Source organism: Urtica dioica, chromosome 4, assembly GCF_054948205.1.
Source record: "Urtica dioica subsp. dioica isolate 48M chromosome 4, U.dioica_male_clone48M_v1_H2, whole genome shotgun sequence".
Classification (NCBI taxonomy): Eukaryota; Viridiplantae; Streptophyta; class Magnoliopsida; order Rosales; family Urticaceae; genus Urtica; species Urtica dioica.
In genome coordinates, this window is record NC_142759.1 from 6228747 (window position 1) to 6255163 (window position 26417).

The following is a 26417-nucleotide window of genomic DNA, read 5'->3' on the forward strand; positions in this document are numbered from 1 at the left end:
ATGTAATAATTCATTCAATAGCTAGAGATAATTACTAAAAAGTAACCATACATTTTCATAAAAAAAAATACAACAAAGTATGTATCAGTATGTCATGTAATAAACCCCGAATAAATCAATATATAATACTAAGTAAATGTAAAGCAAAGTATTTAACACTATAATTTGTAAGACGCATATCCATAAATATTATTCGTAAGAAAGAAATTGGGGTCACATGGAACATGATCTCCGTGGTTGTTTATAAAACCTAATGATCACAATAAAGTTGATCGTACGTACATATATTTTGCCCGTTGAGCAGTATAAAACTCTTCTCCAAAACTTATTTGAATGACCATGTTTGATGGTCCTCAGTAGTATTTCTCGGGGCAACAAGAGCACGAGAAAAGATGACAACAAGAGAATGAGCAAGGTTCGTAATCGATTTTCCGACACAACCGCCACACAATCAAAATCAAGAGCATCCCCAATATTCCGACCAGGACGCCGATGCAAATTCCAATTTTCCCATCCAAATTGTTCTTCGGATGTATGTTCTGGCTACCATTATCGTATGGAGTATTTCTGTTTAAATTTGTATAAGTACGTTAAAGGTAAAAAAAAAATAATGATCATTTTTCGTTAGTTAATTGCTAATTATATGATAGATTTTTTTTTTAATTCCTTACTTTGTTTCTTCCGCGAGTATATATATATATATATATATATATAAGTGTGTGTGTGTGTGTGTGTGTGATTGTTTATACAAAATTATGTTCAGACTATATCACAATCATGAAGAATAGACATTCCAGCCATAACAAAACGATACAAGAAAAGACAGAAAAAAAAAACAAGAAAGAGAGAGAAAAAGAGAAAACATAAAACTAAAAACTGCATACGTTTATCCTTGGAATAGTTTGATATATATATATATATATATATATATATATATATATATATATATATATATATTATCTAGTTTATAAAAGTGGTAAAGTTTTAATACGGAAAGAAATTAAACTTCAACATAATTTTTCTACGTATAATAAGAAGAAAAAGAAAACAAAAAGATAGTGTTTCTTTTACATTATTGTATCATAGACATCTTAAATTTTAACGTAGTCTTAGCATAATGAAGCATTGTCACCCAGGTAAAGTAAAACCGTATAATTTTTTGGCCAATTTTTTTAGCAAGTCATAAATTTGCTTTGAATTAATGAACGACTAGTCAACGTACTGTGCATAAATTATTCCCTCGTTATTATATTATAAATTAAGCGTGCTTACGTAATATTTACAGAAACAAAGAATCCGTGTAACAACCTTACATAACATTGTTCTATAATTTATATACAGAATCACGCTATCTATCTCAGTTAGGCTTAACTGGGGATGAAAACAAGTGAGTACACGGTCAGTCGTAATGGTTTTTGAGTATAGCGAATTATATTTATCTCAACATGTTACAAATTTATATAATTTAAATAGTTCGAAACGAGTCAAATTAATTAATTGATATATATCTTAACCTCATATAATTAAATTACACGTACCCGGTGGCGCGGCCACAAAAGTTGACCACGAAGCCCGAATATCCGCAGCTGAAATCGGTTCCGACAAAGTCGGAGGCGTAACTCCGAGCCTGAGGACAGAGCTTCTTGAAGATCTCCGAGTTAGAGCTCTTGATCCCCGTCGGAGCGGAGCTCTCGTTCACGTCTCCGGCCCGGAGCTCCGGCGGGAAATCCGCCGTGGCGTAGTCTATGCTACACCCCACGGCGGCGCAGCCTCCGTAAGTGGGGACCACCGTGACGGGGAGGTTGTACCCGTCCGCGACGCTGACTGCATATTTTCCTCCGGGGCCGAAAACCGCTTCCGTGGCCGGCGGAGACGGCTTTCCGGCGCCGGAGATCAGGTCGCCGGTGGCGCAGGTCAAGTCTCCGGCGGGGGTGGTGGTGCAGAAGGTTCGGGCCCAGGCGAGGCCGGTCCAGTTCTCGGGAAGGGTTATGGTTTGGGACACGCCCGGGGAGAGCGAGAAGCCGTCGCCAGGTGGCGGAGAAACGACAGGCCATATTGTGTTGTCGCAGTTGTTTGTGACGGTCAACGACGTTGACCCTGTGCCTGAAATAATTTCCAAGTATGTATATCGTTATACTACAGATTTATATCGCGTAATGCAAATATTCCCCTAGTTACGCTTACCTGAAAAGTATTGGAAGAGAGAGAGCGAAAGACACACGAAGAGAAAAGAGCCTGAGATTCCCATGGAGAAAGATTTGAAACGGTGTGTAGTGTATGTTTTTAGTGTGTGTCTTGATTCTGTGCTCTGCTCTTGGTAATTATATTTAGTTAAGTGCGTAGTCTAGACGTTAATTTGTCATAGTCATGCATGTTATTATTATCTTATTATAAGTGCACTTTTTGTGGAATTTTTTTTTTTAATATATTCCGTCGTCAATGACTATGCGTAGAAGCCACGAGGAGAAGAAAAGGTTCAAGGTTGACGTGTTCGTCGTGATTAACGTCAATAGTCTTTGGTCTTCGTAGCGTAGGTACTTGCTAATATTAAAAGCCTTTAAGATTTTCTCGTCAACGTAGAAATAGAATTTTCTCCTTTTGTGCTCTACTTTAGTGAAAATTAGAGGGCATTTTCATCTGATGGACAAGTTAGTAGAATGGAAAATGCACTAGATTTATCATTTTAGATTAATCCAAAAACAATATAGCGCCAAACATCCCACCTCAACATATCGACTCGTCGAACTCAATCACGACCTCGCTATCGTACATACAAACTTGTCAAAAGTCCATATAAAAGGAAAATTATACAAAATAGACATTAAAAATTATTTTTTTATTAGAAAAATGTTCGAAGTTTGAAACTTTTAACAAAATAGTAAGTTACGTTGTCATATTATTTTTAATATAAATAATTTTTTTACTTGCACATTTTAGTTATTTTATTAATTTTAAATAAACTTTTGCTCTTTTCCAAATCTATTCATTTCATTTTCCTATTAAGTTATAACACCCAAAAAAAATTGATTAAAAAAAAATTGATCTACAAGATTGATCGAACAAAAAGTAGGTTATTTATTGGGACTCTATAGCTAACTAATCAACGGTAAAATTATTTTTTGTTAAATAGTCAATGTTTTGTTAATTTTATAAAATAATCATTAACAAAAATTAATGAGGATCAAATATCCTCATTAAATATTTTAGATTTAAAAATAAATACATGAATCATTAGATGAGTTAACCAAAACTATGTTTAATGATCATTCATTTTTATACTCTAGATCTCTCTCTCTCTCCTAATAAAAAAATCAGACCCAAACTCCATCCGACACCAAAAATCCGACCCCACCGTGCCATCCCATTGCCGAGTGCCACCAACACACCCATTCCACGTCTCTCTGCTCCGATTTTACTCTTGATGCGCTCGAAGCTAGGCTGCGTCATAGTCGTCCAAATTTATTTAGGCTGGGTTTCTGTAACAAATTTACCAAAATTAACACAAATATATCAAAATTAACATAAATTTACATGCGTATACCAATATTAACACAAATAAACACAAAAATAATACTAGGTTTCATAGAAGAAGATAACAATACATAACGCCGATTTACATAGACATTAACACAAATAAACACAATTAAAATTAATTACGAAATCACTCATTCAAATTTCAACTTGTAGGTAAAACGGGATAGAAATGTAATGCTGTTTTAACTATATGGTGTTATTTTTTATCATAACCAGACAAACAAGTTCCCAAGCTTTCAAAATATTTGTAATTCAAATGACGACACTATAACGGATAGAACACACCAATCCAACGTCTGGATTTGTTTTTTAAAACGTGCAATAAAAAACATTAACATGTCAAACATATGAAAAATGCTTCATATATATAGTTGTAGGAAATCAAAGAGATACCAAACCAAGCAGACACGATTAAACTGATACACACACTTTAATATCTCTTTATTATTTACCAATAAGGCACATATGAATTTTTTCTTCTTATCGCTGTCAGAAATGCTTTAACTTAGGCTTGCGATAGCATTTTCTTCCTCAGGTTTGCAGTAGCCTAACTCTTTTCTTCAACGCTGATAGATTTTAAATTTGGAAAACTAAATCGTGGTATTAATATTATTCAATTAATTTAGTAATCGTTTTACTATAAACAAGGAGGAATTATATTTGGAAATCATAAGATCCCTTAATAAATATGGGATTTATTTTATTTAAAAAAATCGAAAAACAAATGAGGTTAAAACAGGAATAAAAAAGCAACTTCTATGCTATGTCATCAATTATGGTTATTTAAAAAAAACGTTGGTTAATTTACAATTTTAACGTTTTATATGGCTTAGTTCCTATAATTTTTCTCATTTATTTCTATTTTTTATGTTGATAAACACATATTTACTACAATAAACGGAAGTAATCCGCATTGCCACCATTGAGACTGCGTTGTTTAGCGGGAATGCTTGTCAAGGCATCGATCCTCATATTTGATGGTATGTGGTCTATGTTTTCTTCACTAACATTGCATGCCATACGTTGCCGTCGTTCATCTTGTTCGTGACCAAGCTCGTCGCAGTGGTCAGATTCGCAATCGATCTCTATCAAGCATTGAAACACATTTAACTACGTCCACGTCTTCAACCACACTATCGTTTATGTGAACGCACCACAATCGTGTCTCTGTCATCGCTAATTTCTTGCACTGCAATTTTCTCTTCTTCATAATAAAAATGACACTCTAGCCAACTAGCCATTTTTTTTTTTGAAGGCGCCAACTAGCCATTTTGAAAGGTTGTAATTTCTATGCAGTCAACGTTTTATCTTTTTGTGATAAATAGTCATTTAGCTTACGTGGCACCCTTTTAATTGAAGTAAAATTCCTCTCCTAACCTTGTGTGTCATTTATTCAGTCGCCACTATTTTAAACGGGTTATTTAGATTAAAAAATATAAATAAAATCGTTAATTGATATAAATAGCACGTGGAATAAAAACTGATTTTTAGGATTCCTAACATGATTTGGTCGCTGATTTCTTTCCCAATTAATAAATAGTAATTACTCAATGTTGCGTATTAATTTTGAAAAAATATTTTGAGCAGTAATTAGAAACACTTTTGTACGTTGAAGATTTTTGCTACACACCTAAGAATACCTTCATTTTAAAGTGGTTATATTTCCAATTATTTTCATATATTTCCAAAGCATCGCACAACACGATAATGACACAAAAACAGGTTTTCACATAGTCAAAGTCACACCGAGCAACTCTTCTTGGGCTTCTCTCGCCATTGCGGAGAATCACCGATGTCGTTTGGAGCTCATATCTGAAGCGCGCACGTCCTTGGTGCGCCAAAATAAAATACGCCCAAAATATACTTATGTCAAATAGAAACGGTTTTCTATAAAAGATGAAATATATCAGTTTCGTTGTTTGTACAGACATTTAATAAAAAAAATTATTTTCATAAACTCGTGAGATATGTAACAAAGGGTAGTAACATAAAAATCAATTAGTTAAATCTAGGATCCTTAAATTTAGTTCACGTAAGCAACTTGGCTATTTAAATAAAAACCTCAAACATTGACTATATTAAAATACTTAAGTTCTATGTGGCCTACTTGCTAATATATTTCTAATAAAAAAAAGATAAATTGATAAATAGATTAAGAAATAAGCACCAACATCAATATTAAGCACAAAACATACTTGAATCTGTTTATGATTGCAACTGTAAAAAAAATTGAAATATAATACGTCAAAATAAATAATAAAAAAAACTGCGAAGATGATGTTGCTGAAGGACATGATGAAGATAAAATCGTGATGTCGAAGGAGACGATGAACATGAAGAAATATTAAGAAACATATCACCCAAAAGTATAATTAAATCCCACGATATAAAATCAAATCAAATTCCAATCGATTCATTTTTAAGTATGGATAACTGCTTGATAAAAGTAAAGATGACAAAAAAAAAATTACACTATTTTTCAAATATATTAATGACGGCTTTTTAGAAAAAAAATAATCCTAAATTGAAATGTAAAGGACGAAAACAAAAAAATAAGTCTCTAATCGAAATGACACGAGTAGGTAATTTTGGCTATGTGCCAAAAAATATTTAAAATTTTAATTATTTTTCAATATCAATATTTCAAATAGTTTATTTTAGTCTATTCCGTTTAATTTTTTTAATGTTAATTATGATTATTGAAAAGACTCTCTCTCTCTCTCTCTCTCTCTCTCTCTCTCTCTCTCTCTCTCTCTCTCTCTCTCTCTCTCTCTTTGCGTTTTCTTTAGAAATTTGTCTGATAATATATAGCTTCTTCCGCATAACCATTAGATTGAAGTCTTTTTTTGACAAGAGCTCAAGTTAAATTTCGTTGGGGAAATTCTACAAATACTTCGTTTGAAGATAGTGATTCTTTGAATACTTTAAATTTCCAACAATTCTATAAAACACCTCGTTTAATTTTATTTTCATATAATTTTACCAATATTTTTAATGAAACCGTAAACAACTAATAAAAATTTAAATTTAACTGTAAAATTTTTTAAAAAATAAGTCTAATGAAACTGTAAATAGCAAGAAAACTACTATAAAATGAAGTATTTTCAGAATTAAAACGACACATTTTTAGAAATAAATTAGAAGCAAGGTGTTCTTGAAAAATGTTTTTATAACAAGCGGCTCAGGTAATTTTCAGAGTTTCGTTGGCTATTCACAGGCTATTTGGGCTTTCGTTTGATGTTTGGGCTGAACAACAATCATTCACCTTTGATTCCAGAAGGCTTTTGGGCCTTTCTTCTGAAGTGGAAAGGACCATTAAAATAAACGGTCAAATCAACAGATACCTAGTTTGAAGATCTTATTCTTTGAATTTTTCCAATTTTCTACACATTTTATATATACATCCTTCTATTTTATTTTAAGAGATTTATCGCTAAGTACGTCACTTCTAGAATTTCAATCTATCCATGATTTATCAAATGTTAAAACAAATAGTCAAATAACTGATGTGACATATTTTTATACCTTCTATTACCATTATTTAATTAATTAATGAATTTTTAATTTTTGAAATTAAATCAAATCCATTTTAAATTCTAAATATAGTAAGATCTCTTATTCTCTATATTTTTTTTTCTTTTAAAGAGAAATTATAATAACTAGACTACGTTGAGATTTTAAAATAGCCAACGTTTCAACTCTTTTTATAAACTAATCAATTTCGCTTATGTGACAATTCAACCAAATTCATTTCCAATTATATCTTTAGGCATATATCTAATTAAAAAAGTAATTTTATTTTTAGAAATAAAATTGATTGCTTTTAATTTAAAAAAAAAATACGATTTTACTTTGAATTCCATCTCTCTCTCATCAGACTTCTATGTTTCGGACTGTTAATAATCGTTAATTATGAGTAATAGTTATTGGGCGTGTTTGGCACAGCTTTTTTAAGCCTGTTTTTGCTGTTAGCAAAAACCAAACTGCAATCTTACTGTTTGGTAAAACAGTTTTTAGAAAAAAATTCAAAAACGATTTTAAAAATTGTATATGAGTCACAAAAGCTACGAATCTTAGCTTTTAGAAAAAGTGTTTTTGTATTTGATATAAAATTACTTTAATATCCTCACGTGATTATCCATAGCACTGTTAAATATTTATTTTATGTCTATTTTTGTTTTTTTACTATAATATATTTATTTTACCAAACGCAAAATTAGCTTTTGTTATCAGCAACAACTGTTTTATAAACAGCTTACCAAACACCTGTCACTTAAAAAAAAAACAGTTTTTTCCAAAAACTGAATCTAAAAGCGTTTTTTTAACAAACAAAACTATGTCAAACGATGACATTATCAATTATAAACCAGTTGTTGGTTTTGACCTCTTTCCGTAACTATAAATGTGACATGGAAAGAGAGAGTTGTAATATATGAAAAGAAAATGAAAGAAAAAGAATGAGAAAATGAGGTAGAATGGTATCGGCCACATGAAGGCTGCAAATCAGGCACACAAATCAGCGCAATCGCACATGCCTCTCTGCCATTGCTTATCATTATCAATCCCACAAAGATCACTCTACTTGTTCCCTCTTTAATTTTTGTTTTAATTCCTACCTTATTCAACTACTTATAATTAATTCACTTTTTGTTTTTTTTAAATGTATTTAAATGAAGGAGAAAAATGAAATTTTGATATGCAATAATTACTGACACGTCCTCGCATGGTTATTTCTTCTAAAGTGCCATTTTTTAAACACATATTTTCTGTTTCTCTCTCGTATTTATCATATCTCTCTCTCTATCAATTTTTGGTTTTTTCTTCAAAATTTCAAAAATCCATATATTTCTCATATGGATTCAAAATTGAATGATTTCAAGTCCTATGAATTCGTTGCAACGAGGGCTTCAAGATATGAACTAAAAATTGAGTGATTCCAAATCCTATGAATTCGTTGTGACGAGGGCTTTAAGAGTATACCCATTTGTATTGGTTGAAAAATCCAGTCTAGTGCTGTGAAATTCCGCCAGATCTGAGCTCCGAGGACGGCGGAGCTCTTCGTCTCCGTCGAGCGTCGCAAGACCAGATCTGGGCTCCGAGGGCGGCAAAGCTCTTCATCGGCTAACAGAGGCGCGGAAGAACCGTGCATCGACCGAGGAGGAGAGGAACACCACACCTAAATCGTCTGTAAATTTATATTAATTAATGTTGTGTTACATGTTTTCCAACTTCTTATTTCTGAAATCTTATCTAGTTAATTACTGTAAATTTTCGTGAATAATAGTTCATTATTGTTAATATACAGTCGTGTTCATCTTCGAATGCATATTTTTTTATGGGTTTTATTTCTTGTGTTCATCCTTTTTGTTTTTCAATATTATTTTTTCTTTAGAAATTAAAATTGGGTGGAGGCAATTACATATTTTTTGCATTCTTTCTTTAATTTATGAAATTAATAAATAAAAATTGACATGTTTTAGGTGTGGCCAAAATCGAGTTTTTTACATGCTAAAATTTTTGCCACATCAGAAAATGGCTATTTGACCAAAACTTATAAAACGGTGGCTAAATTGAAATTTCAACGTTTCAATTTGGCTAGTAAGCTAGAGTGTCCTTATTTTAAGATGATTTGTTACTAATTAGGCCACTTTAAACATGTGATTTTGGATCTAGCATACATTTGATAATTTTTAGGGATATAACCAAATGGCTTATGTATCAATAATTAAGGTCTGATTTACCCTTATTTATTAATAAATTCATCACTTTCTCTCTCTTATTTTTTTTCAAATAATTTTTTTTGCATCAAACTTCAAAAATTCTCTTTCTCATACGAACTCGAAATTGAGTGATTTCAGATCCTACAAATTCGTGGCGTTGAGATCTTCAAAAATAGACCCATTGTGTTTGATGAAAAATTATGTTTAATACATCATATTTACGTTTCCATTTTTTTTTATAATTTCAAAAAATTTCAGTTATTTCTATGTTTAAGGTAGTAACGTGATTTTTCTACATCTATGGTATTAAACATGATTTTTCATCAAACACAATGGATCTATTTTTGAAGATCTCGGCGTCACGAATCCGTAGGATTTGGAATCACTCAATTTCGAGTTGATATGAGATAGATATGATTTTTTGAAGTTTTTATGTAAAAAAAAAAGTGTAGGAAAAAAGTAGGAGAGATAAAATGACGAATTTATTAATAAACAATGACAAATTAGACTTTAATTATTGTCACATAAACCTGTTGGCTATTTCCCTAAAAGTTGTGAAACATAGGCTAAAAACAAATTTAATAGTTCTATTTTGGCTATTTTGGTACACTATAATTATACATAATTAAAAAAAATTGAAATGAAATTTAAAAAGCGAAAAAAAATAAGGCTAATAAAATTGTAAATAACAAGAAAAAGTTATAAAAATAAAATATTATCAAAATAAAATGAGGCATTCTCATAATTTTCACAACTTATTTTAAAAACACAAAACATTAAATTTTTTTTTTTTTTTTAAAAAGTATTGAATAAATATGAATGGATAATTATTAAATCCTTGGAAAGTCATAAAAAAAAACCTTGAGAAAAAATCATAAGTTTTCTTTCTTTATTTTAATTAAGATTTTGTCCTAACTTGTCATAAAAACAAATATATGATGTTATATTCAAAATATAACATAATCCTTTATGTAATTAAAAAATCGTCAACACACGTTGAAAATCCCCCGAAAAAGCAGAAATAACACGAAATATGGTTTTGGATATATTTAACTATATTTGTAGTTTAAAAGGGTCACAATTAATACTTTTAAAAAATTTGAAGTAAAACATTCAGCATTAATTCAGAGTCTGAATTATTCTTGCAAAACGAACCAATCTCATGGAACGTGTCCATGGTTAAACCCTAATGATCACAACGTTTGAGGAGCAATAATTATTCTAACATTTATCTGAGTGATGATGATGATGATCATCATCGTCGCTGTCGTTTTCGGGGCAACAAGTGCATGAGAAAAGAGAACAACAAGAACACGAGCAAGCATCGCACTCACTTTTCTTGCACAACCGCCACACAAAAAAAATCAAAGCCATTCCCAATATACCAACCACGACTCCGATGATTATTCCGAATTTTGAATCCAACTTAGTCTTCCCAAAAACGTAATTGTTGTGACCATCATCATGTGGGACATTTCTGAAAAGAAAAAAAAAAATGTATTAGAAATGAGATGTCGAAAAAAAGGGCTCGATGTTAATTGCTAAATAAATTATTGTTAATGATATATACGACGACCAAGTGAAGATTCTTTTTGTTTCTTTCTTCCGTGAGGAATACTCGTGGCCTAATCTTATACCTCAATCATGAAGAGAAGACAAATTAGATAGATGAAAAAACACTAAACTAAGACTGCATACATTTTTTTTAATATTTAATTCAAAATGTTAAATTATCTATATTACATGAATATTATATTAATTATTATGTAATACAAACTCCATGTAATTAATAGAACAAAAATTTGTTGCAACTAATCATTCAACTAATTTTTTTTTTAAATTTTAGCCCAAATTTTATTTGAGTTTTATCACCGATTAATTCACTTCAAACGTTGAGTTGAAATTAATTCCAATATGGTCAACGTTTAGAAAATATTAAACAAATAGTCAACAAGCCGACGTGGAAAATTTTTTATACCTTTATTAATTAATTTTTTTTAAAAAAAAATCTAATTTATTATTCAAAATTCTTTACTAGTAGAGTCTCACATTCTCTCTCCTCCCCTTATCTCCCCTTTTCACGTTGATTCTCTCTCTATATAACTCCATTGATTTTCTCTCGCTCTCTCAATTGTATTACCGTACTTTTGAACAAGCACTGAATTACGTAAATTATAAGAATATATGGCTCTTCTTCTACTCTACCACTTGTGAAATAATGGAAGGTACAGTCAATCTTTTATTTCACAAAATATATATGCTTTTTTCTTCAAATATCATATGATGGTTGAGTGGATGATAATCGAAACAAAAAGAAACTTAACTACCAATTTCAAACAGTATAAATGAGGGTAATCTACATTGACATGATCAACACCGTATATTTTTAAATCATCAGTTAATTTTGGTTAATTATTGGTTTTGAGTTTTGTACTTTTGAATTGTGAGTAATTTTTATTAATTATTGTTAATTTTCGCTAATTATCGTTAATAACTTACTGTATTTTCATATTTTTTGTGCAATGATAATTTTAATTTTTTTTTTCGATGAAAGATAAATTGAAATATAACGATTTTTTTTATTTTGATAAAAAAAGCAAGTACGTGTATTTTAGAAAAGCAGTTACTTAATCTGTGAGATTTTAATTAATTTTTTTTATTAATTTTTTGAAAATAAATAATAAAGGGCACGTGGGTAAAAGATTAACATGTCATGGCTAGTTAATTAAATATTTTAAAATATTGATCACATTGAAATTACAACATTTTAAATTGGCTAATTTGCTAGAGCGTTCATTTTTTATTTATTTAAAAAATAGTACATCAGTCTGCAATAAATTAAATTAACTAAAGCGTTTATTTAAAATAAAATTTTAGTTATTTTCGAAAAGATAATAAAGTATTGGGTTATTCCTTAATAAAATTACGGTCAACCATCTACTTTTTAAAGATATTAACTAAATGAGGCCTTAATATGCGAATATATATAAGTTGTCACACAAAGTTAAACTATATAGATGTAATGAGCTATATATATATATATATATATATATATATATATATATATATATATATATATATATTTGGTTGCAGTTAATAAAGCTAGGTAGTCAACGCTGCGCAGAAATTATTGCCCAAATATTATATTATTAGTTAGGCATGCTTACCTAACCTAACAAAAAAAAAAAGAAAAAAAAATTAAATACTCTCTTAGTTAACTTCAAAACAAATTAACATTAAGAAGTTAGAAAATATTAAGTACAACTTGATGAATAATTAATATTTTTATAATTCAGATCTGCTTATATAGATATTTCCGAATAAATTATATATACACGAGATTGCCTTAAAAATAAGTTTTAAACGATTTATAGCTAATCAAGAACCGCGGTAAAAAAAGAAAAGAAAAAAAATATATATATATATATATATATATATATATATCATATAAGAAATATTAACTCTCCCTTAGGTAATTATCATCAGTTCTCGAGGATTATTTAATATTGACTTATTAACGAATCTGATAGGTATGCAAGCTGCAGGCTAGTCTCTTTCTTATTTTCATTAAAACAATAAAATATATATAGATAACAAAAAAAAAAAAATACTATGATCATCATTGGCAAACATTTAATTACCAATTATCCGATTACGTATGCGATTCATGTATATATTTAAATAATATATATTATACGTACCTTGGGTTACCGGAGCCGGATGAGAGGCTACAAAAGTTGACGGCGAAATCCGAATATCCGCAGCTAAAAACGGTGCCGACTATGTCGGAGGCGTAGCTCCGAGCCTGAGGACAGAGCTTCTTGAAGATCTCCGAGTAAGAGTTGGCCCCGCAACTCCCTGACGACTCCGCGTAGCACGAGCTCTTGATCCCCGTCGGAGCGGTGCTCTCGTTCACGTCTCCGGCCCGGAGCTCCGGCGGGAAATACGCCGTGTCGTAGTCGATGGTGCATCCCACGGCGGAGCAGCCCCCGGAGGTGGGGACCACCGTGATCGGGAGGTTGTACCCGTTCTCCACGCTCACGCCGTATTTCCCGCCGGAGCCGAACTCCGCCACCGTGGCCGGCGGCGATGGCTTTCCGGTGCCGTAGTTGAGGTCGCCGGTGGCGCAGCTGAAGTCGCCGGCGGAGGTGGCGGCGCAGCGTGTGCGGGCCCAGACGAGGCCGGACCAGTTCTGAAGGAGGATTAGGGTTCGGGACCCGCCCGGGGAGAGCGAGAAGCCGGGCAATAAGCCGTCGCCAGGTGGCGGAGAAACCACGGGCCAGATTGTGTCGTCGCAGTTGTTTGTGATGGTCAACGACGTTGACTCTGTGCCTGAAAATAATTCGAAGTATATATATGTACGTATCGTTAACTAGCTCTATGGTACTTGCTATTTTACTTAGTTATTATGTACATGCATGCATACCTGAAAAGTTGTGGAAGAGAGAAAGAGAAATGATGATGAGCAAAAGAGGACTAAAAGTTCCCATTGAGTTGAGAGAGAGATGTGAAAAGGTGTGTGTACTTCAATTATGCGATTTAGTAATTTTTCCACGAGCTAGGTTCGCTTGATTTTAGGTACTTGGGGGTGATTAAATTAAGGGGGGGTATAAATATTACTCGGCTCATTTTTCGCGGTCATGTACATATTACTATCTTATTTTTATATGCTGTACTTTTTTTTTTTGGAATTTTGTAATAAGAACGGTCGTTAGCGTATGATTATCAAAAGGTGTGTCACTAACCTATACGACTACGCATCAATTGGGAGAATAAGAAGGTTCAAGGTTGGCGTGGTCATCGTTATCAATATAGTGTATATATTTATATACATGCACTTGCTAATTTTATGGTCTTTATCTATACTAAGTCAGCTTAGAAAGGGATTTTTTCTTATTTTTTAAGCTTTAATTATTAGTGAAGGCAGTACACTAATTATATTCAATACGTGTAGTCAAGATGAAACGAAAGGCAATAATGCAGAAGTTGGAAAAATAGATAACACTATATATATATATGTAATTAGATACTACGACATCGTCAAATCGGGCATGAAAAATATGAAGGAAAAAAAAACGCATTATACACACTCGATGGAGGTAAATTCACATGTACAAAGACATAGCTTAGTGATGATGTATTCTCATCTAGACCTATATGGAAATCACTGGGGAACATTATTTTGTTTTTAAATTAAGTCTCTCTTAAGGGTTGGTGGTTTGTAAAGTGCAAACTTCATACGGTCAAACACAGTGTTTGTATAGTGGGTTGTCCTTAAAATATACAACCTGAAATAAAATTTAACATCGTCATCTTGGATCGATATAAATTAAATTTTCTAATAAATAAAAAAGACAACAAAAATGTAGGCTATATATCCCATTGATTAAATTAATATGCTTTGAATTGACAAATCAAGAATGGATTTACTGGGACAGATTAAATCCTTGGTTTTAAAAATGTTTATATCTAAGTGGTATATAGGTAATACATATGTTCAGTAGTCAGGTTTTTTTGTCGGCAAAGTCATCAATATTATTCTCTGGATTGCACCATGGGAATTCAACATTGTTAACTATATTCATGATTATCTTGGATACTTATTTTCTCTTAATGAAAAATAAGTTAGAGTTTTATATTATATAATGTATTCAATAATAAAACTTGCTAGCATGAAATATATATATACACATATATAGTTGTTAGGCTTTGTCGGGAAGCTTATAATCAATATATTACGCTCTTGCATGGCATCAATGGGAAAATAAACATTGCAATGACAATAATTCATGTATTTCACATATTAAAGTGCTGGCTTGACCTGTTTCGTTGTCAACATATACGAATTAATAAGCTTCTATTTCGTTGTTTAATAATATATTTCTTCTCACCCAAATCGTGTTAAATGTGAATATGTAGTGTCGTTTCATAACGATCATGATCGTATCATATATTGATAAAAATTGATTCACAGTGTCGTTTAATTATGATCATAGATAGCATATTGATAAAAATTGAATCTCGATCGCTATATCAAATAAATTATAAATGGAATCTTCATTGAGAAAGACCATTATTGAAAGAAAAAAAACTAAGCTCTGTATTATGTTCCTCACTCACCAGCACCAAAAGTGTTTATATCCAAACCCTTTCTTTATTACATACAGAAAATACTCCGTATCTATTTTTTATACAATTGTAAAACTTTATACATAGATTTCCTTTTTTTTTTTTTTTTTTTTTTTTTTTTTTTTTACAAAATTAATACCTTTTCTCTCATTCTCTTTTAACTTTCTCAGTCTCTATTTCTCTGTTTCCCTCTCTCTTGAACTTTTCTCAGTCTTTATCCCACTCGAAACCAAAGACCTTCGAAATCCCGACGCCGTCCCTCTCTCACTACCTTTTTCTCTCGACCCTCGTCGAATCTGACACCTCGTAATCTGGGCCGGCCCAACGTAATAAAAAAATAAGTATATATTAAAAGAAAAAAAAAATATTATAATCTTTAACCATCATTGTAAGTAAAACCACAACATACTACAATTTTCTTTATAAATTAACAAAAATAAACAAAAATTTCCGTCGGTATCTTAGTTTGTGCTCCTCAAATTGTCCAATTTTGATCCACAAACCTAATCTAATGACTAAAAAAACATTATAAATAAAAATATTTTTGTAAAAAAATATTTATACAAGTTTTACTGAACTCATTCGACTGATCTTGTAACATATTTGACTTAAATAAGATATTATTCTTTGTGACATATTTATAATTATAATGATGTCTCTAAAATTAATCTTGCTCTCTCCAGAGCTCTTTATGACCTCTGTTCTATTTTTTTTTCATAGCCCGTTGCATATTTTGAAAACACATAATTTTTTCTATGTTCGAATAAAGTCAATTGACACAGAGAATAAAAAGAAACAAATCATATTTATCACCTATAGTGTGTATATCAATTTCCTCTTTTTCTAAGATTTTTTCAACTTCTTCATCAACCATTACAATATCACATGGTTCATCAATATTGATCTCTTTTTCTAGCCATTTTTCTATCACCTCTTTGTCAGTCTTTGAATTAGGTAAATTTTCTTCTCTTATTATTACTTCATTGAAGTTTCATGTCTCTTTGTTATAAATTTTTCAAGTACTCTTTTTTTAGATTGAATCAAATTTTCTTCTTTTCTTTTTTCTTAATTTTATCAATTTTTTACTAGACATATATATAAACCAAACCAAGAATATTGATAATCAAAACTAGAATTCCAAGAAAAAAAATTAACACTTTAACACACAAAAACTATTTAAATCTATGAAGCAATCAAGCAATCCACACATAAAAAATAAAAAAATAAAAAAAAGTTTAGATAGATAAAACCTTGATTTCAATCACTTTTTTTCTTCTTCCTTTTTTTCAAACTAGATATATTATCTTTCAATATTTTTCATCATTTGACTGATGAAAAAACAATGAATATATGCGTTGTAAAACTCCAAAAAATTATATAGCTTTAACACAAGAGTTTGAAGCATCACAAATCACCAAATTAAGATTATGACAGCCACAAGGTGTGAAACGCTCTACAATTTAATTCCAATAATCTTTTTTTGCACACCTTGATGTTTTTCTTTCATATTAGATTCATTATCCTCTCACATCATTAACATCCTTGTCTTCTATCACATCTTTCCCCGTTTAGTAATTTTCTCGTGTAAAATGTAGTTGAAAAATGCTTGCAATTATCATCTTTTTGGAAATATTATATCGTTATCTCTAATGGGGCCTTTTTCCACGAATAAATCTCTCAACTTATTATGATCTATATTTTTTCATAGAGATGGGTCAAAAATATTAATAGAGTTTTCACTAAAATCATATTTATCACCTTTAATGTCCATATCTATTTCCTCTTCTTCTAAGATTTCTTAAACTTTTTCATCAACCATTACAATCACATGTTTCATATTAATCTCTTTCTCTAGCCATTTTTCTATCACTTCTTTGTCACTCTTTCAATTAGGTAAATTTTCTTCTCTTATTATTTCCTCACTTGAAGTTGAATGTCTCTTTGTTAAAAAAAAATTCAAGTGCTCCTTTTTTAGATTGAATCAATTTTTTTTGTCTTTTCTTTTTCCTTAATTTTATCATACCCGGTTGATATTTTTTACTAGACATATTTAAACAAAACCAAGAAAATTGACAATCAACACTAGAATTCCAAGAAAAAAAATGAACACTTTAACACACAAAAACTAATTTAAATCTATGAAACAATCAAGTAATACACACATTACAAAAATAATAATAATAAAGTTTAGATATATAAAACCTTGATTTCAATCACTTTTTTTTCTTCTTCACGTTGGGTAAACCTTGGTGTCCATCGGAGAGCATTGTTGGAAGATGAACTGTCGCTTTTTTCAATCGTTAGGAGCTGTGGGCGTTTTTCCAAATCGTGTGGGGTTGTTGTGGGCGTGTGGCTGTTAAGTCATTAGTCATGTGGCTCTTTTTTTTTTTTTTTTTTTTTTTTTTTATTATTATGAGCTTATATTACAAAAAGGCCTTGTTGCTGTCCAGTGGCCAGATTCCAAAAAGTTATTTCAAAGCCCATTTGGGAATTTTGCTTCTGTAAGTGAAACCGTGCGGCTGTTAAGTCATTAGCCATTTGCTTTTTATTTTTATTTTTTATATACATATAAATAATTATTTTTTTGGGCTTTTTGAGAAAATAGGCGTAAAGCAGTTGTTTTTAGTGGCATTTGCGGCTGAAGTCACAACTTCAGCCATTTCTTGCATTTGTGTCACTTATTTGCTAAAATTGCATCCGTATCACTTATTTGCATTTTTGTCACCTATAGAAAGTCTAAATTACCCTCACCTACAAAAGAGGCTGGTTCCGGCGGAGATTCGATGAGATTCAGCGCGATTCGAACGTAAAATTCGCTCAACTCACGAGGATGGTGGAGCGGGTTCTGCAGACCGCGCAGACCAGCCCGCCGGAGAAGGAGGCTGGCGGCCGAGTCGCGTCGGAGCGTCCAGGGGTGCGAGCGAAGGCGGCGGCGGTCGGAGATGGAGTGGATCTGCAGAACCGTGCGACCTCGTCGAGCGTGAACCCGGAATCCGGCGCGATTCTTAGATCTAGATCTAAGAATCGCGAGGAGGAGGCGGCGACGAAGCCGTGCTCGGCCGTGAAGGCGTCCCTGAGGGACGTCGGAGTGGCGGCGGCGGCGGCGAGCGTGATGCTGGCCGGGAACGCGATGGCGATGGACGTCCTGCTCGAAAGCAGCGACGGCGGTCTCGTGTTCGAAAGGAGTCTACTTTTTTTTTTGAAATATTTGACTGCGAGTCTACTTTCACTAGGACAAAAAACTTCATCCGGTGCGACGATTGTCGCACCAAATACCTCATATGTCGCACCTAATAGTTTATTAGGTGCGACATTAGGTGCGACAAAATCGCACCTAAAAATCCGTCGCTAATACCATTAGGTGCGACATGTCGCACCTAATAGTCATACCTTTAGGTGCGACACTATCAGGTGCGACATTGTCGCACCTAATGCCCAAACTATTTTTCTGCCAAATTTATAAAAATTCGCGGGTTATTCATATCGGGTGCGACATTGTCGCACCTAATAACATTCCCGCCATAATATTCGGTGCGACAATGTCGCACCGAATATGTTTTTTTAATTAAAAAAAATTACAAAATTAGAAAACAAAAGCCTCTATTTTTTTGTTTACGCATATTATTTATTGTAGTCTAAAAAAAACTATCTTCAATTTATTTAAGCCGAAGCCCAATTTCTGATTCTAGGCCGGAACCACCACAGAGGAAATATAATACTAATTCCTTGTATGATTATTACAAATTAGCCCTCTGTTATTTATGGTCCATTCTTTATTAAGTTCTTCAACTTTTCATTGCCAGCCACAAGTTCAAGTTCTGCTGCTATTCTGGGTTTCATTACCTCATATGTCGCACCTAATACTTTATTCTGCGTTTGTCACAATCTGTTTCATGAGACACTTCATTAAGATAAAATCGTAGATTTCTACAAAATTTCATTTTGTTTTACTAATTATTTTAATCGTGTTTATAGTCCAATTTCTGATTGTCGTGTTTATGTGTCGTATCTTATCGATGTTATCCAAAAGGTACGAATCTGAAGGAAGGAACCCCTTATTCACAAAATAATGGTTTTCAATCCTCGCAAATGCCTGCACAAAGAAAACACACATTATAAGTATACACATATACATCTATACATGTTTGAAAGTATATAGCCATGGCATACCAATGAAAACTTATCATCATCGCCTCTCTTGACATTTTCTTCATTTGGGATAAGATGGGTCGTCATCATTTCACATTTGGTCCATGCCCTAGCAGGGGCGTACTAAAGAATGTGAAAAAAGAGATAGAATAATAGGAATTCGTCAGCGAATAAAATTAATCCATAAGTTGAAAAACAACTAGAATCATACAAACGGCTTCTGTTTTATTTTATTTTCCTAATTATTTACTATTGTTGGTTTATTAGTTAGTTAAGATTTATCTAGGAGGGGTATTTAAGTAACGATACTAAACTTGTAATCATTTTGGAGGGGAATTTACTGTTGTTCTTGAGTAGCTTAATGTCATTATATAAGTGCAACAACGTACGGAATTCGCTAGTGAAACCCATGTCGTATCACTATACCGTAATACAAACTTTGCATATCTGTTTTCATCAATCGTCTTATTTCTTTTCCTTTTACCTCAATTAAATTAATTTAAAATTGAAAATACGGTTCATGCCAGAAGAAACTGAGTCTTACTTGTGTCTCCAAGTCGTCAGAGTTTAACCTCTTTCTGTAAGCGGCGACGAAACACCCTCTCTCATCCTCCGGAATCAAGTCTCTGAACCCTTCCCAAGCTGTGATCAAGACACGAAAAAATCACTTCACACTTTATATGACAGAGTTTTAAAGTATATATATAAAATATACTTCGAAAACCTACACAACCACGAAGAAATCAATTTCTTCCAAAAAATAAAATTAAATTAAAATTATGATTCTGGGTCTCTAAATTAGTGATGTCCCAAACCTGCCATTCTGGGATCTCCAAATATTCCCGAAGCTTTTCAATATCGGCAATCAGATCCCATGTCGTGCTTTCTTCTAAACAAGCATGGGGTGTGCTTTTACCCGAGCCCCGCTGATAAAATTATAATACTTTAGCACCAAGTTTATAAATAAATAAAAATAAATAAATAAAATTACCTGATCAAATAGAACAATTCTGTAAAAATCAGGGTCAAAGAATCTCCGGTTACTCGGAGATGTCCCTCCTCCTGGACCCCCATGAAGAAACACAACTGGCTGTGCAAAAGTAACATTTATAATCACATCATAATCCAAAACAAAATAGAAGACCAAAGATAATATTTACTCACGTGGCCATTTGGATTGCCTGATTGTTCCCAATAAATTGAGTGAATATCAGAAACCTTCAAAAGCCCTGAACCGTACGGCTCTACAATTGGGTAGAGATTTATGTTCAGATCCGGAATCTCCTTTCCTGGTTCCATTGAATTGCTCTCTCCTTTGTAACCTGAATCATGTGACCTCACTCTCACAGTAAAACCCTTATGTCTCTCTGCATTTGCAATAAATTATTGATTTTTAATGTATTCCTACAGAAGTAATTAATTGCAACACCCCAAAATTCAACGTACAGAGCGATTCCCTTTGTGTAGCGATAGATAGAGGAACAGAAAGTACCTGAGACTCTGAAGCTGGGAAGCGATGACGAGAGTAACGAGGAAGTGATTGTTGAGAAAGAAATGGGTTCACGGGGACCGGGCTGAGCCTAGGGGCTCACGGACGGCGGGGTGACCGGGGCTGAGCCGAAGGGGTCACGGGCGGCGGGGGAGGACCGGGCTGAGCCGAGGGGGTCACGGGCAACGGGGACGGACCTGCAGGTCAGAGAAAGAAAGAAGTAAGAGAGAGAGAGAGAGAGAGAGAGAGAGAGAGAGACGTACCTTGGAGTACGACGGCGGGGGAGGACCGGGCTGAGTCGAGTGGGGCGTCGGAGCTGAGAGAGTGGGACAGAGAGAGGGAAAGATACAAATACAGGGATTCGGGCGAGAAAGAAGGACGCTGGGTATTTAAAATACCCTAAAATTATTGGGTGCGACACTGTCGCACCTAATACTCATATTCGGTGCGAAATGTCGCACCTAATATGAAATCACAAAACCAAAAATATTCGGGTGGAATTTTCTAGACCGGTTTAAATTTTAAACCCATTAGGTGCGACATTTGTCGCACCTAAAGGTATTACGTGCGGCATTTGTCGCACCCAATAGCATCAGGTGCGACAAAATGATATCAGGTGCGACTTTATCGCACCGAATACCACTAAACATCAGCGAAATTTTTAATCACTTGGAGGACTATCTGGTGCGACATGTCGCACCTAATATGTGCTTAGGTGCGACATTTAGTTGCGACATGTCGCACCTAATACCTATCCGCACCAGATATGTGAATTTGTAGTAGTGTTTTTGTAATTTGTTCTGTGAGTCTTTTTTTTTTCGAAATATTTGACTGCGAGTCTACTTTTTGTAATTTCTTCTGTGAGTCTACTTTTTTTTCGAAATATTTGACTGCGAGTCTACTTTGAAATCTGCGTAAGGGTATTTTGGTCCTATTTTTTATCAAAGTGATATCTATGCAATACCTTTTTTCGTCGTGACTCATTTGCAATTTGGAGCCGAATTTGTAACTTTGATGCAAATCTCTCTTGTTTTTATCTCCCTCGCAATTGGGCTCATATTAAGATGACCATGGATATAGAGAGATTTGCACCAAAGTCTTCTTATGAACAAAATTGCATCTATGTCATCACCAAAAAACGTATTGCAAGTAAGTCACTCTTATTTATTATTAGACTAAAATACCCTTAAAGTATAATCAGAGTTAAATATTTACAAAACAAAAGTAGACTACAAGAAGAAAGTAGAACTGCAGTTAAATATTTACAAAACAAAAGTAGACTAGAAAAAGAAAGTAGAACTACAGTTAAATATTTACAAAATAAAAATAGACTAGAAGGCTGAATTTGTGATTCCGACAAGAGCTCCGGCGAGGGTTACTGCGGCGGTGGCCTCGACGGAGCGACGATCGACGCGGTGGTCGGAGCTTAAGCTAGAGAGATTAGGGTTTGGGAAGGTATTTGATGAGAGATTAGAGTTTGAGTGTGGATATGAATTCTTGTTGGATATAAAATAGAAGGGTAATTAAGACATTGTATATGTGACAAATTTGTAAAAAAAAAAAAAAAAAAGACACGAATGCAATTTAAACTCATTTGTGATACAAATGAAATAATGTGTTGTTGTTGTGACTTCAACAGTATGATTCTCTTCATTCTCTCTAGGATATCTTTATAGTATGGAAAATAGACACAAGTAGCAACTTTGATATTTTAGACTAAAATAATAATAATTATATTTTTGGACACTTTTACTAGTAATTGTAGACTTATATATCTACAATTTGTTGTTAATTGTAGACTTATAAATATACAGTTTATGACAACTGTTTACTTTCATATCTACAATTACTAATAAAAATGTTCAAAAACATAATTGTTATTATTTTGGTTAAAATGATCAAATTATTATTAGTTGAGATCATTTCCCTAATAGTATTACTGACAGATAAAAAAAAATGAAGGTACTAGGAATTCCAATGTTCCTTCATGTCATATAGATGGCTTATTTGGATTTATATATGATAATAATAAAAAAATGGCTTACGAATGCATGGCACAATATTCCAATTGCTTATGCCTGCTAGTCTGCTACACTATTATAAAAATATAAAACGAAAAAAAATATGCATTCCATGCAAGGAACTAAATGCCGGCGAATTTCCCGGAATTTCGGCTGGAAATTCCATTTCGGAGGGTTAACGGCCGGCGACAAGCAATTGTGTCGTTTCCTTCTAATTTGTCGTTCGGTTTTCCAAGAAACGGCATGTCGTTTTCGCTTGGTCTCTGCCGGTCAATGTCGTTCATCTCCCTGTATAAAACCATCAACGTGTCGTGGAAATTCGCCGAAAAGAAAAAAAAAATAAACGAAACTCTGGTTTTTTTTTTTTAGTATCTGCAGATGACGCACGAAGAAGAAGAAGAAGAAAACAAACGTAATAACCAAGAGTTGGTTAATTGCTCATTTAAGACCTCAGCTTTTTCCCTAAGCTTCACTTCTGACCCAAAATTAACTTTTTTGTTGCAACTGGATCCTTAATTTTTGTTGCAAATGAGTCATATCCATTTAATAATTCCTTATTCAAGTCCACAATTAAATGGATAATATCACACATAGTGTAATAGATAATATCACACATTTATAAATTATATATATTAAATATTATTAATAACACACATTTATAAAATATTATATATATACAATTTTCTATTAAAAAAGATTATATACATAATGTATTTTCTTTATATATGTTTAAAAATTGAAAAATATATGTATGTATATATTTATAATATATTTTACCACATTATTTCCGTTCGGTTTTCCGTCGGCACGTCGAATTTTCATGGAAATCGGCATTTGAAAACAGCATTTTACTTGCCCATTTCCACAATTTTTCCGTTGGAAATTTCATCGGCATGACGAATTTCCGTAAATCAGGAGGCTCGAAACGGCAACGAAAACGGCATTTTTTTCCTTGATTCCATGTATTCATATTTCTTTTTTTTATCATTTCAATGTTCTCCATTTATGTAAAGACATAATAAAATAAAATAAAAGAGAGGAATCTAATATCATCGGTCTTTGCCAGTATTTAATAATTTTCTTATACTTCTAACACATTACACATTTATAATCCTTATATGTGGTCAGGGACGGACCTAGGAAACAATATGAGTGGGGGTTGATGAAATAATTTTTTAAAGGGCACGCTAGTATGAAACTCTTCTATCTAAAATGAAAAAATATTTTAATAATACTAAAAGAAATTGAAAAAAATATCAACCTAATTTGAATTAAAAAATTTGAACATTTTTTAACAGTGCAAATTTCTTATGGTCAAATACAGTGTTTATAAAGTGGGATGTCTTTAAAATATGTATACAACCTGAAATAATTAATTTAACATGGTCATCTTGGATATAAATTAGTTTTCGAATAAAGAAACAAAAATAATATATATCCCATTGATTAAATTAAAATTCTTGAATTGACAAATCAAGAATAGATTTGTTGGAATATTAGTCTTAGAGTATATAATATTATGTATATGGTTGATTTATGGCTAAAATTTGAGTGGGGTCCACTCAACGAAATTGGATAATTTCATCATATTCGTAATCTTCGTAACGAGGGATATAAGTTCGAATATATATGTGCCAAAATCGGAGTTAAATTGAATGAGAAATTGATGGTCAAAGTATGTTGGAAAATACCAATTATTGTAAAGAATAATGAAAGTGTTGTGATTGAATTTGTATATACTAGAGTCCCACATGAAAGAGATATATGGACTTTGTAGAGCTTATATATGCAATATGTGCTCAAGACTTTGGGTTCCCAACAGTAACCCAGTTTTATAGATGAATAAGAGCTTAGGGAAGCCTAAGTCCACCACACATGGGCGTGTTGCCGTTGTCTGATTGGGCCTTCCCTCTATGGGAAAGTTTTGTAACCGAGCATTAATGGGCAACAGTTGTAACCTTGTTTGGCCCGTCCTATAAAAGGAGATATAGATTCTCATTCTAAACACACCGAAGCAAGCTTTCAAACACTTTCCTTCCTCCAAAAATTCGAGCTCTTATTTTTCTTTGTAGTCCGGTGGTAGTTGCTGGTTGAGGTTCTAGTTCACCGAAGTCAAGCTTTGTGGTGCAAAACTTGTCTTGTTCCGTCGTTGTATCATGAGAAGCTTTCACTCAAGTAATTCGACATCTGTATGTGGGCGATAAAAAACTTAAAAGAAATCGTCTAACGGGTCTCGACGCTTTTTTTATCCGATCACACTTTTTTTGTGTACATATAAACAATTGTTTTCTATTTTCTTTTCTATTTTTTTTTCTCGAAAATCTGTTAAATTAGTCTTTGAAAATTGTCTTTGATTTTCGAAAAATATTATCATAATATTGCTAACTGGATTTACTTGGGATATATTAAATCCTTGTTTTTAAAATGTTTATATGTAAGTCAGTAAGTGGTGTATATAGGTAATACATATATTCAGTAGTCAGGTGTTTTTGTCGGAAAAATAATCAATATTAGATTAATTCGCATGGCACCATGGGAAGATAAACATCGTTAAATTATATTCATGATTGTCTTGGATAATTATATTTTCTTAATGGAAAATAACTAGTTTTTAATGAAATTGCTCGTATGGTATGGAATAAATATACATAGATAGCTGTAAGGTTTTGTCGGGAAACTAATAATCAATATTTTACGCTCTTGCATGGCAATAATTCATATAACTCACATATTAAACAGCTGGCTTGACCTGATTCGTTGTCAATATATACGAATCAAGCTTCTATTCAAGGAAAAAAAATGCCGTTTTCGTTGCCGTTTCGAGGCTCCTGATTTATGGAAAGTCGTCATGCCGATGGAAAATCGAACGGAAAAAATGTGGAAAAGGGCAAGTGAAATGCCGTTTTCAAATGCCGTTTTCCATGGAAAACCGACGTGCCGATGGAAAACCGAACGGAAAAAATGTGGTAAAATATATTATAAATATATACATACATATATTTTTCAATTTTTAAACATATATAAAGAAAATACATTATATATATAATCTTTTTTAATAGAAAATTGTATATATATAATATTTTATAAATGTGTGTTATTAATAATATTTAATATATATAATTTATAAATGTGTGATATTATCTATTAGAATTATCTCATATAGTATGTGTGATTTTATATATAATAGAATTGAATACTATATATAATTTTTAAATGTGTGATATTATATATTAGACTATGTGTGATATTATCCATTTAATTGTGGACTTGAATAAGGAATTAAATGGATATGACCCATTTGCAACAAAAATTAAGGACCCAGTTGCAACAAAAAAATTAATTTTGGGTCAGAAGTGAAGCTTAGGGAAAAAACTG

At 32.4% G+C, this 26417-nt stretch overlaps 3 protein-coding genes across 4 annotated transcripts; all 3 read right to left on the reverse strand.

The window, feature by feature from the left end:
- Positions 1-110: 110 nt before the first annotated feature.
- Positions 111-2336, reverse strand: LOC149399739 (pathogenesis-related thaumatin-like protein 3.5). Its single transcript, XM_089613596.1, has 3 exons — positions 2185-2336; positions 1539-2103; positions 111-567 (listed from the first exon to the last, which is right to left on the reverse strand). Exons 1-3 carry the CDS (start codon positions 2246-2248, stop codon positions 354-356), a joined length of 843 nt encoding a protein of 280 aa, XP_089469722.1. The 5' UTR covers positions 2249-2336; the 3' UTR covers positions 111-353.
- Positions 2337-10231: 7895 nt separating this feature from the next.
- LOC149399740 (pathogenesis-related thaumatin-like protein 3.5) lies at positions 10232-13983 on the reverse strand. The gene is made up of 3 exons (XM_089613092.1): positions 13681-13983; positions 12956-13586; positions 10232-10731 (listed from the first exon to the last, which is right to left on the reverse strand). Exons 1-3 carry the CDS (start codon positions 13742-13744, stop codon positions 10476-10478), a joined length of 951 nt encoding a protein of 316 aa, XP_089469218.1. The 5' UTR covers positions 13745-13983; the 3' UTR covers positions 10232-10475.
- A 5010-nt stretch (positions 13984-18993) lies between these two features.
- Positions 18994-21263, reverse strand: LOC149399741 (proline iminopeptidase-like). 2 transcript variants are annotated; one of them, XM_089612675.1, is made up of 7 exons: positions 21025-21263; positions 20697-20899; positions 20524-20618; positions 20348-20458; positions 20077-20174; positions 19554-19655; positions 18994-19476 (listed from the first exon to the last, which is right to left on the reverse strand). In XM_089612675.1, the coding sequence occupies exons 4-7, from the start codon at positions 20352-20354 to the stop codon at positions 19321-19323; spliced, it is 363 nt and encodes a 120-aa protein (XP_089468801.1). In that variant the 5' UTR covers positions 20355-20458; positions 20524-20618; positions 20697-20899; positions 21025-21263; the 3' UTR covers positions 18994-19320. The 2 variants fall into 2 exon arrangements, with proteins under 2 accessions (XP_089468801.1, XP_089468800.1); XM_089612674.1 differs by having other exon boundaries at positions 20524-20622.
- Between the last annotated feature and the right edge of the window lie 5154 nt (positions 21264-26417).

What these genes read in the sequence shown, in the direction of transcription:
- LOC149399739 (XM_089613596.1), bottom strand. Translation starts at nt 2,248, where the DNA reads ATGGGAATCTCAGGCTCTTTTCTCTTCGTGTGTCTTTCGCTCTCTCTC. An exon ending in TCTCTTCCAATACTTTTCAG is followed by an intron (nt 2,104 to 2,184) that starts GTAAGCGTAACT and finishes AAATTATTTCAG; the next exon opens with GCACAGGGTCAACGTCGTTG. An exon ending in TTTTGTGGCCGCGCCACCGG is followed by an intron (nt 568 to 1,538) that starts GTACGTGTAATT and finishes AAATTTAAACAG; the next exon opens with AAATACTCCATACGATAATG.
- LOC149399740 (XM_089613092.1), bottom strand. Translation starts at nt 13,744, where the DNA reads ATGGGAACTTTTAGTCCTCTTTTGCTCATCATCATTTCTCTTTCTCTC. An exon ending in TCTCTTCCACAACTTTTCAG is followed by an intron (nt 13,587 to 13,680) that starts GTATGCATGCAT and finishes AATTATTTTCAG; the next exon opens with GCACAGAGTCAACGTCGTTG. An exon ending in TCCGGCTCCGGTAACCCAAG is followed by an intron (nt 10,732 to 12,955) that starts GTACGTATAATA and finishes TTTTCTTTTCAG; the next exon opens with AAATGTCCCACATGATGATG.
- LOC149399741 (XM_089612675.1), bottom strand. An exon ending in CTGACGACTTGGAGACACAA is followed by an intron (nt 19,656 to 20,076) that starts GTAAGACTCAGT and finishes CACATTCTTTAG; the next exon opens with TACGCCCCTGCTAGGGCATG. An exon ending in ATGATGATAAGTTTTCATTG is followed by an intron (nt 19,477 to 19,553) that starts GTATGCCATGGC and finishes TTCTTTGTGCAG; the next exon opens with GCATTTGCGAGGATTGAAAA.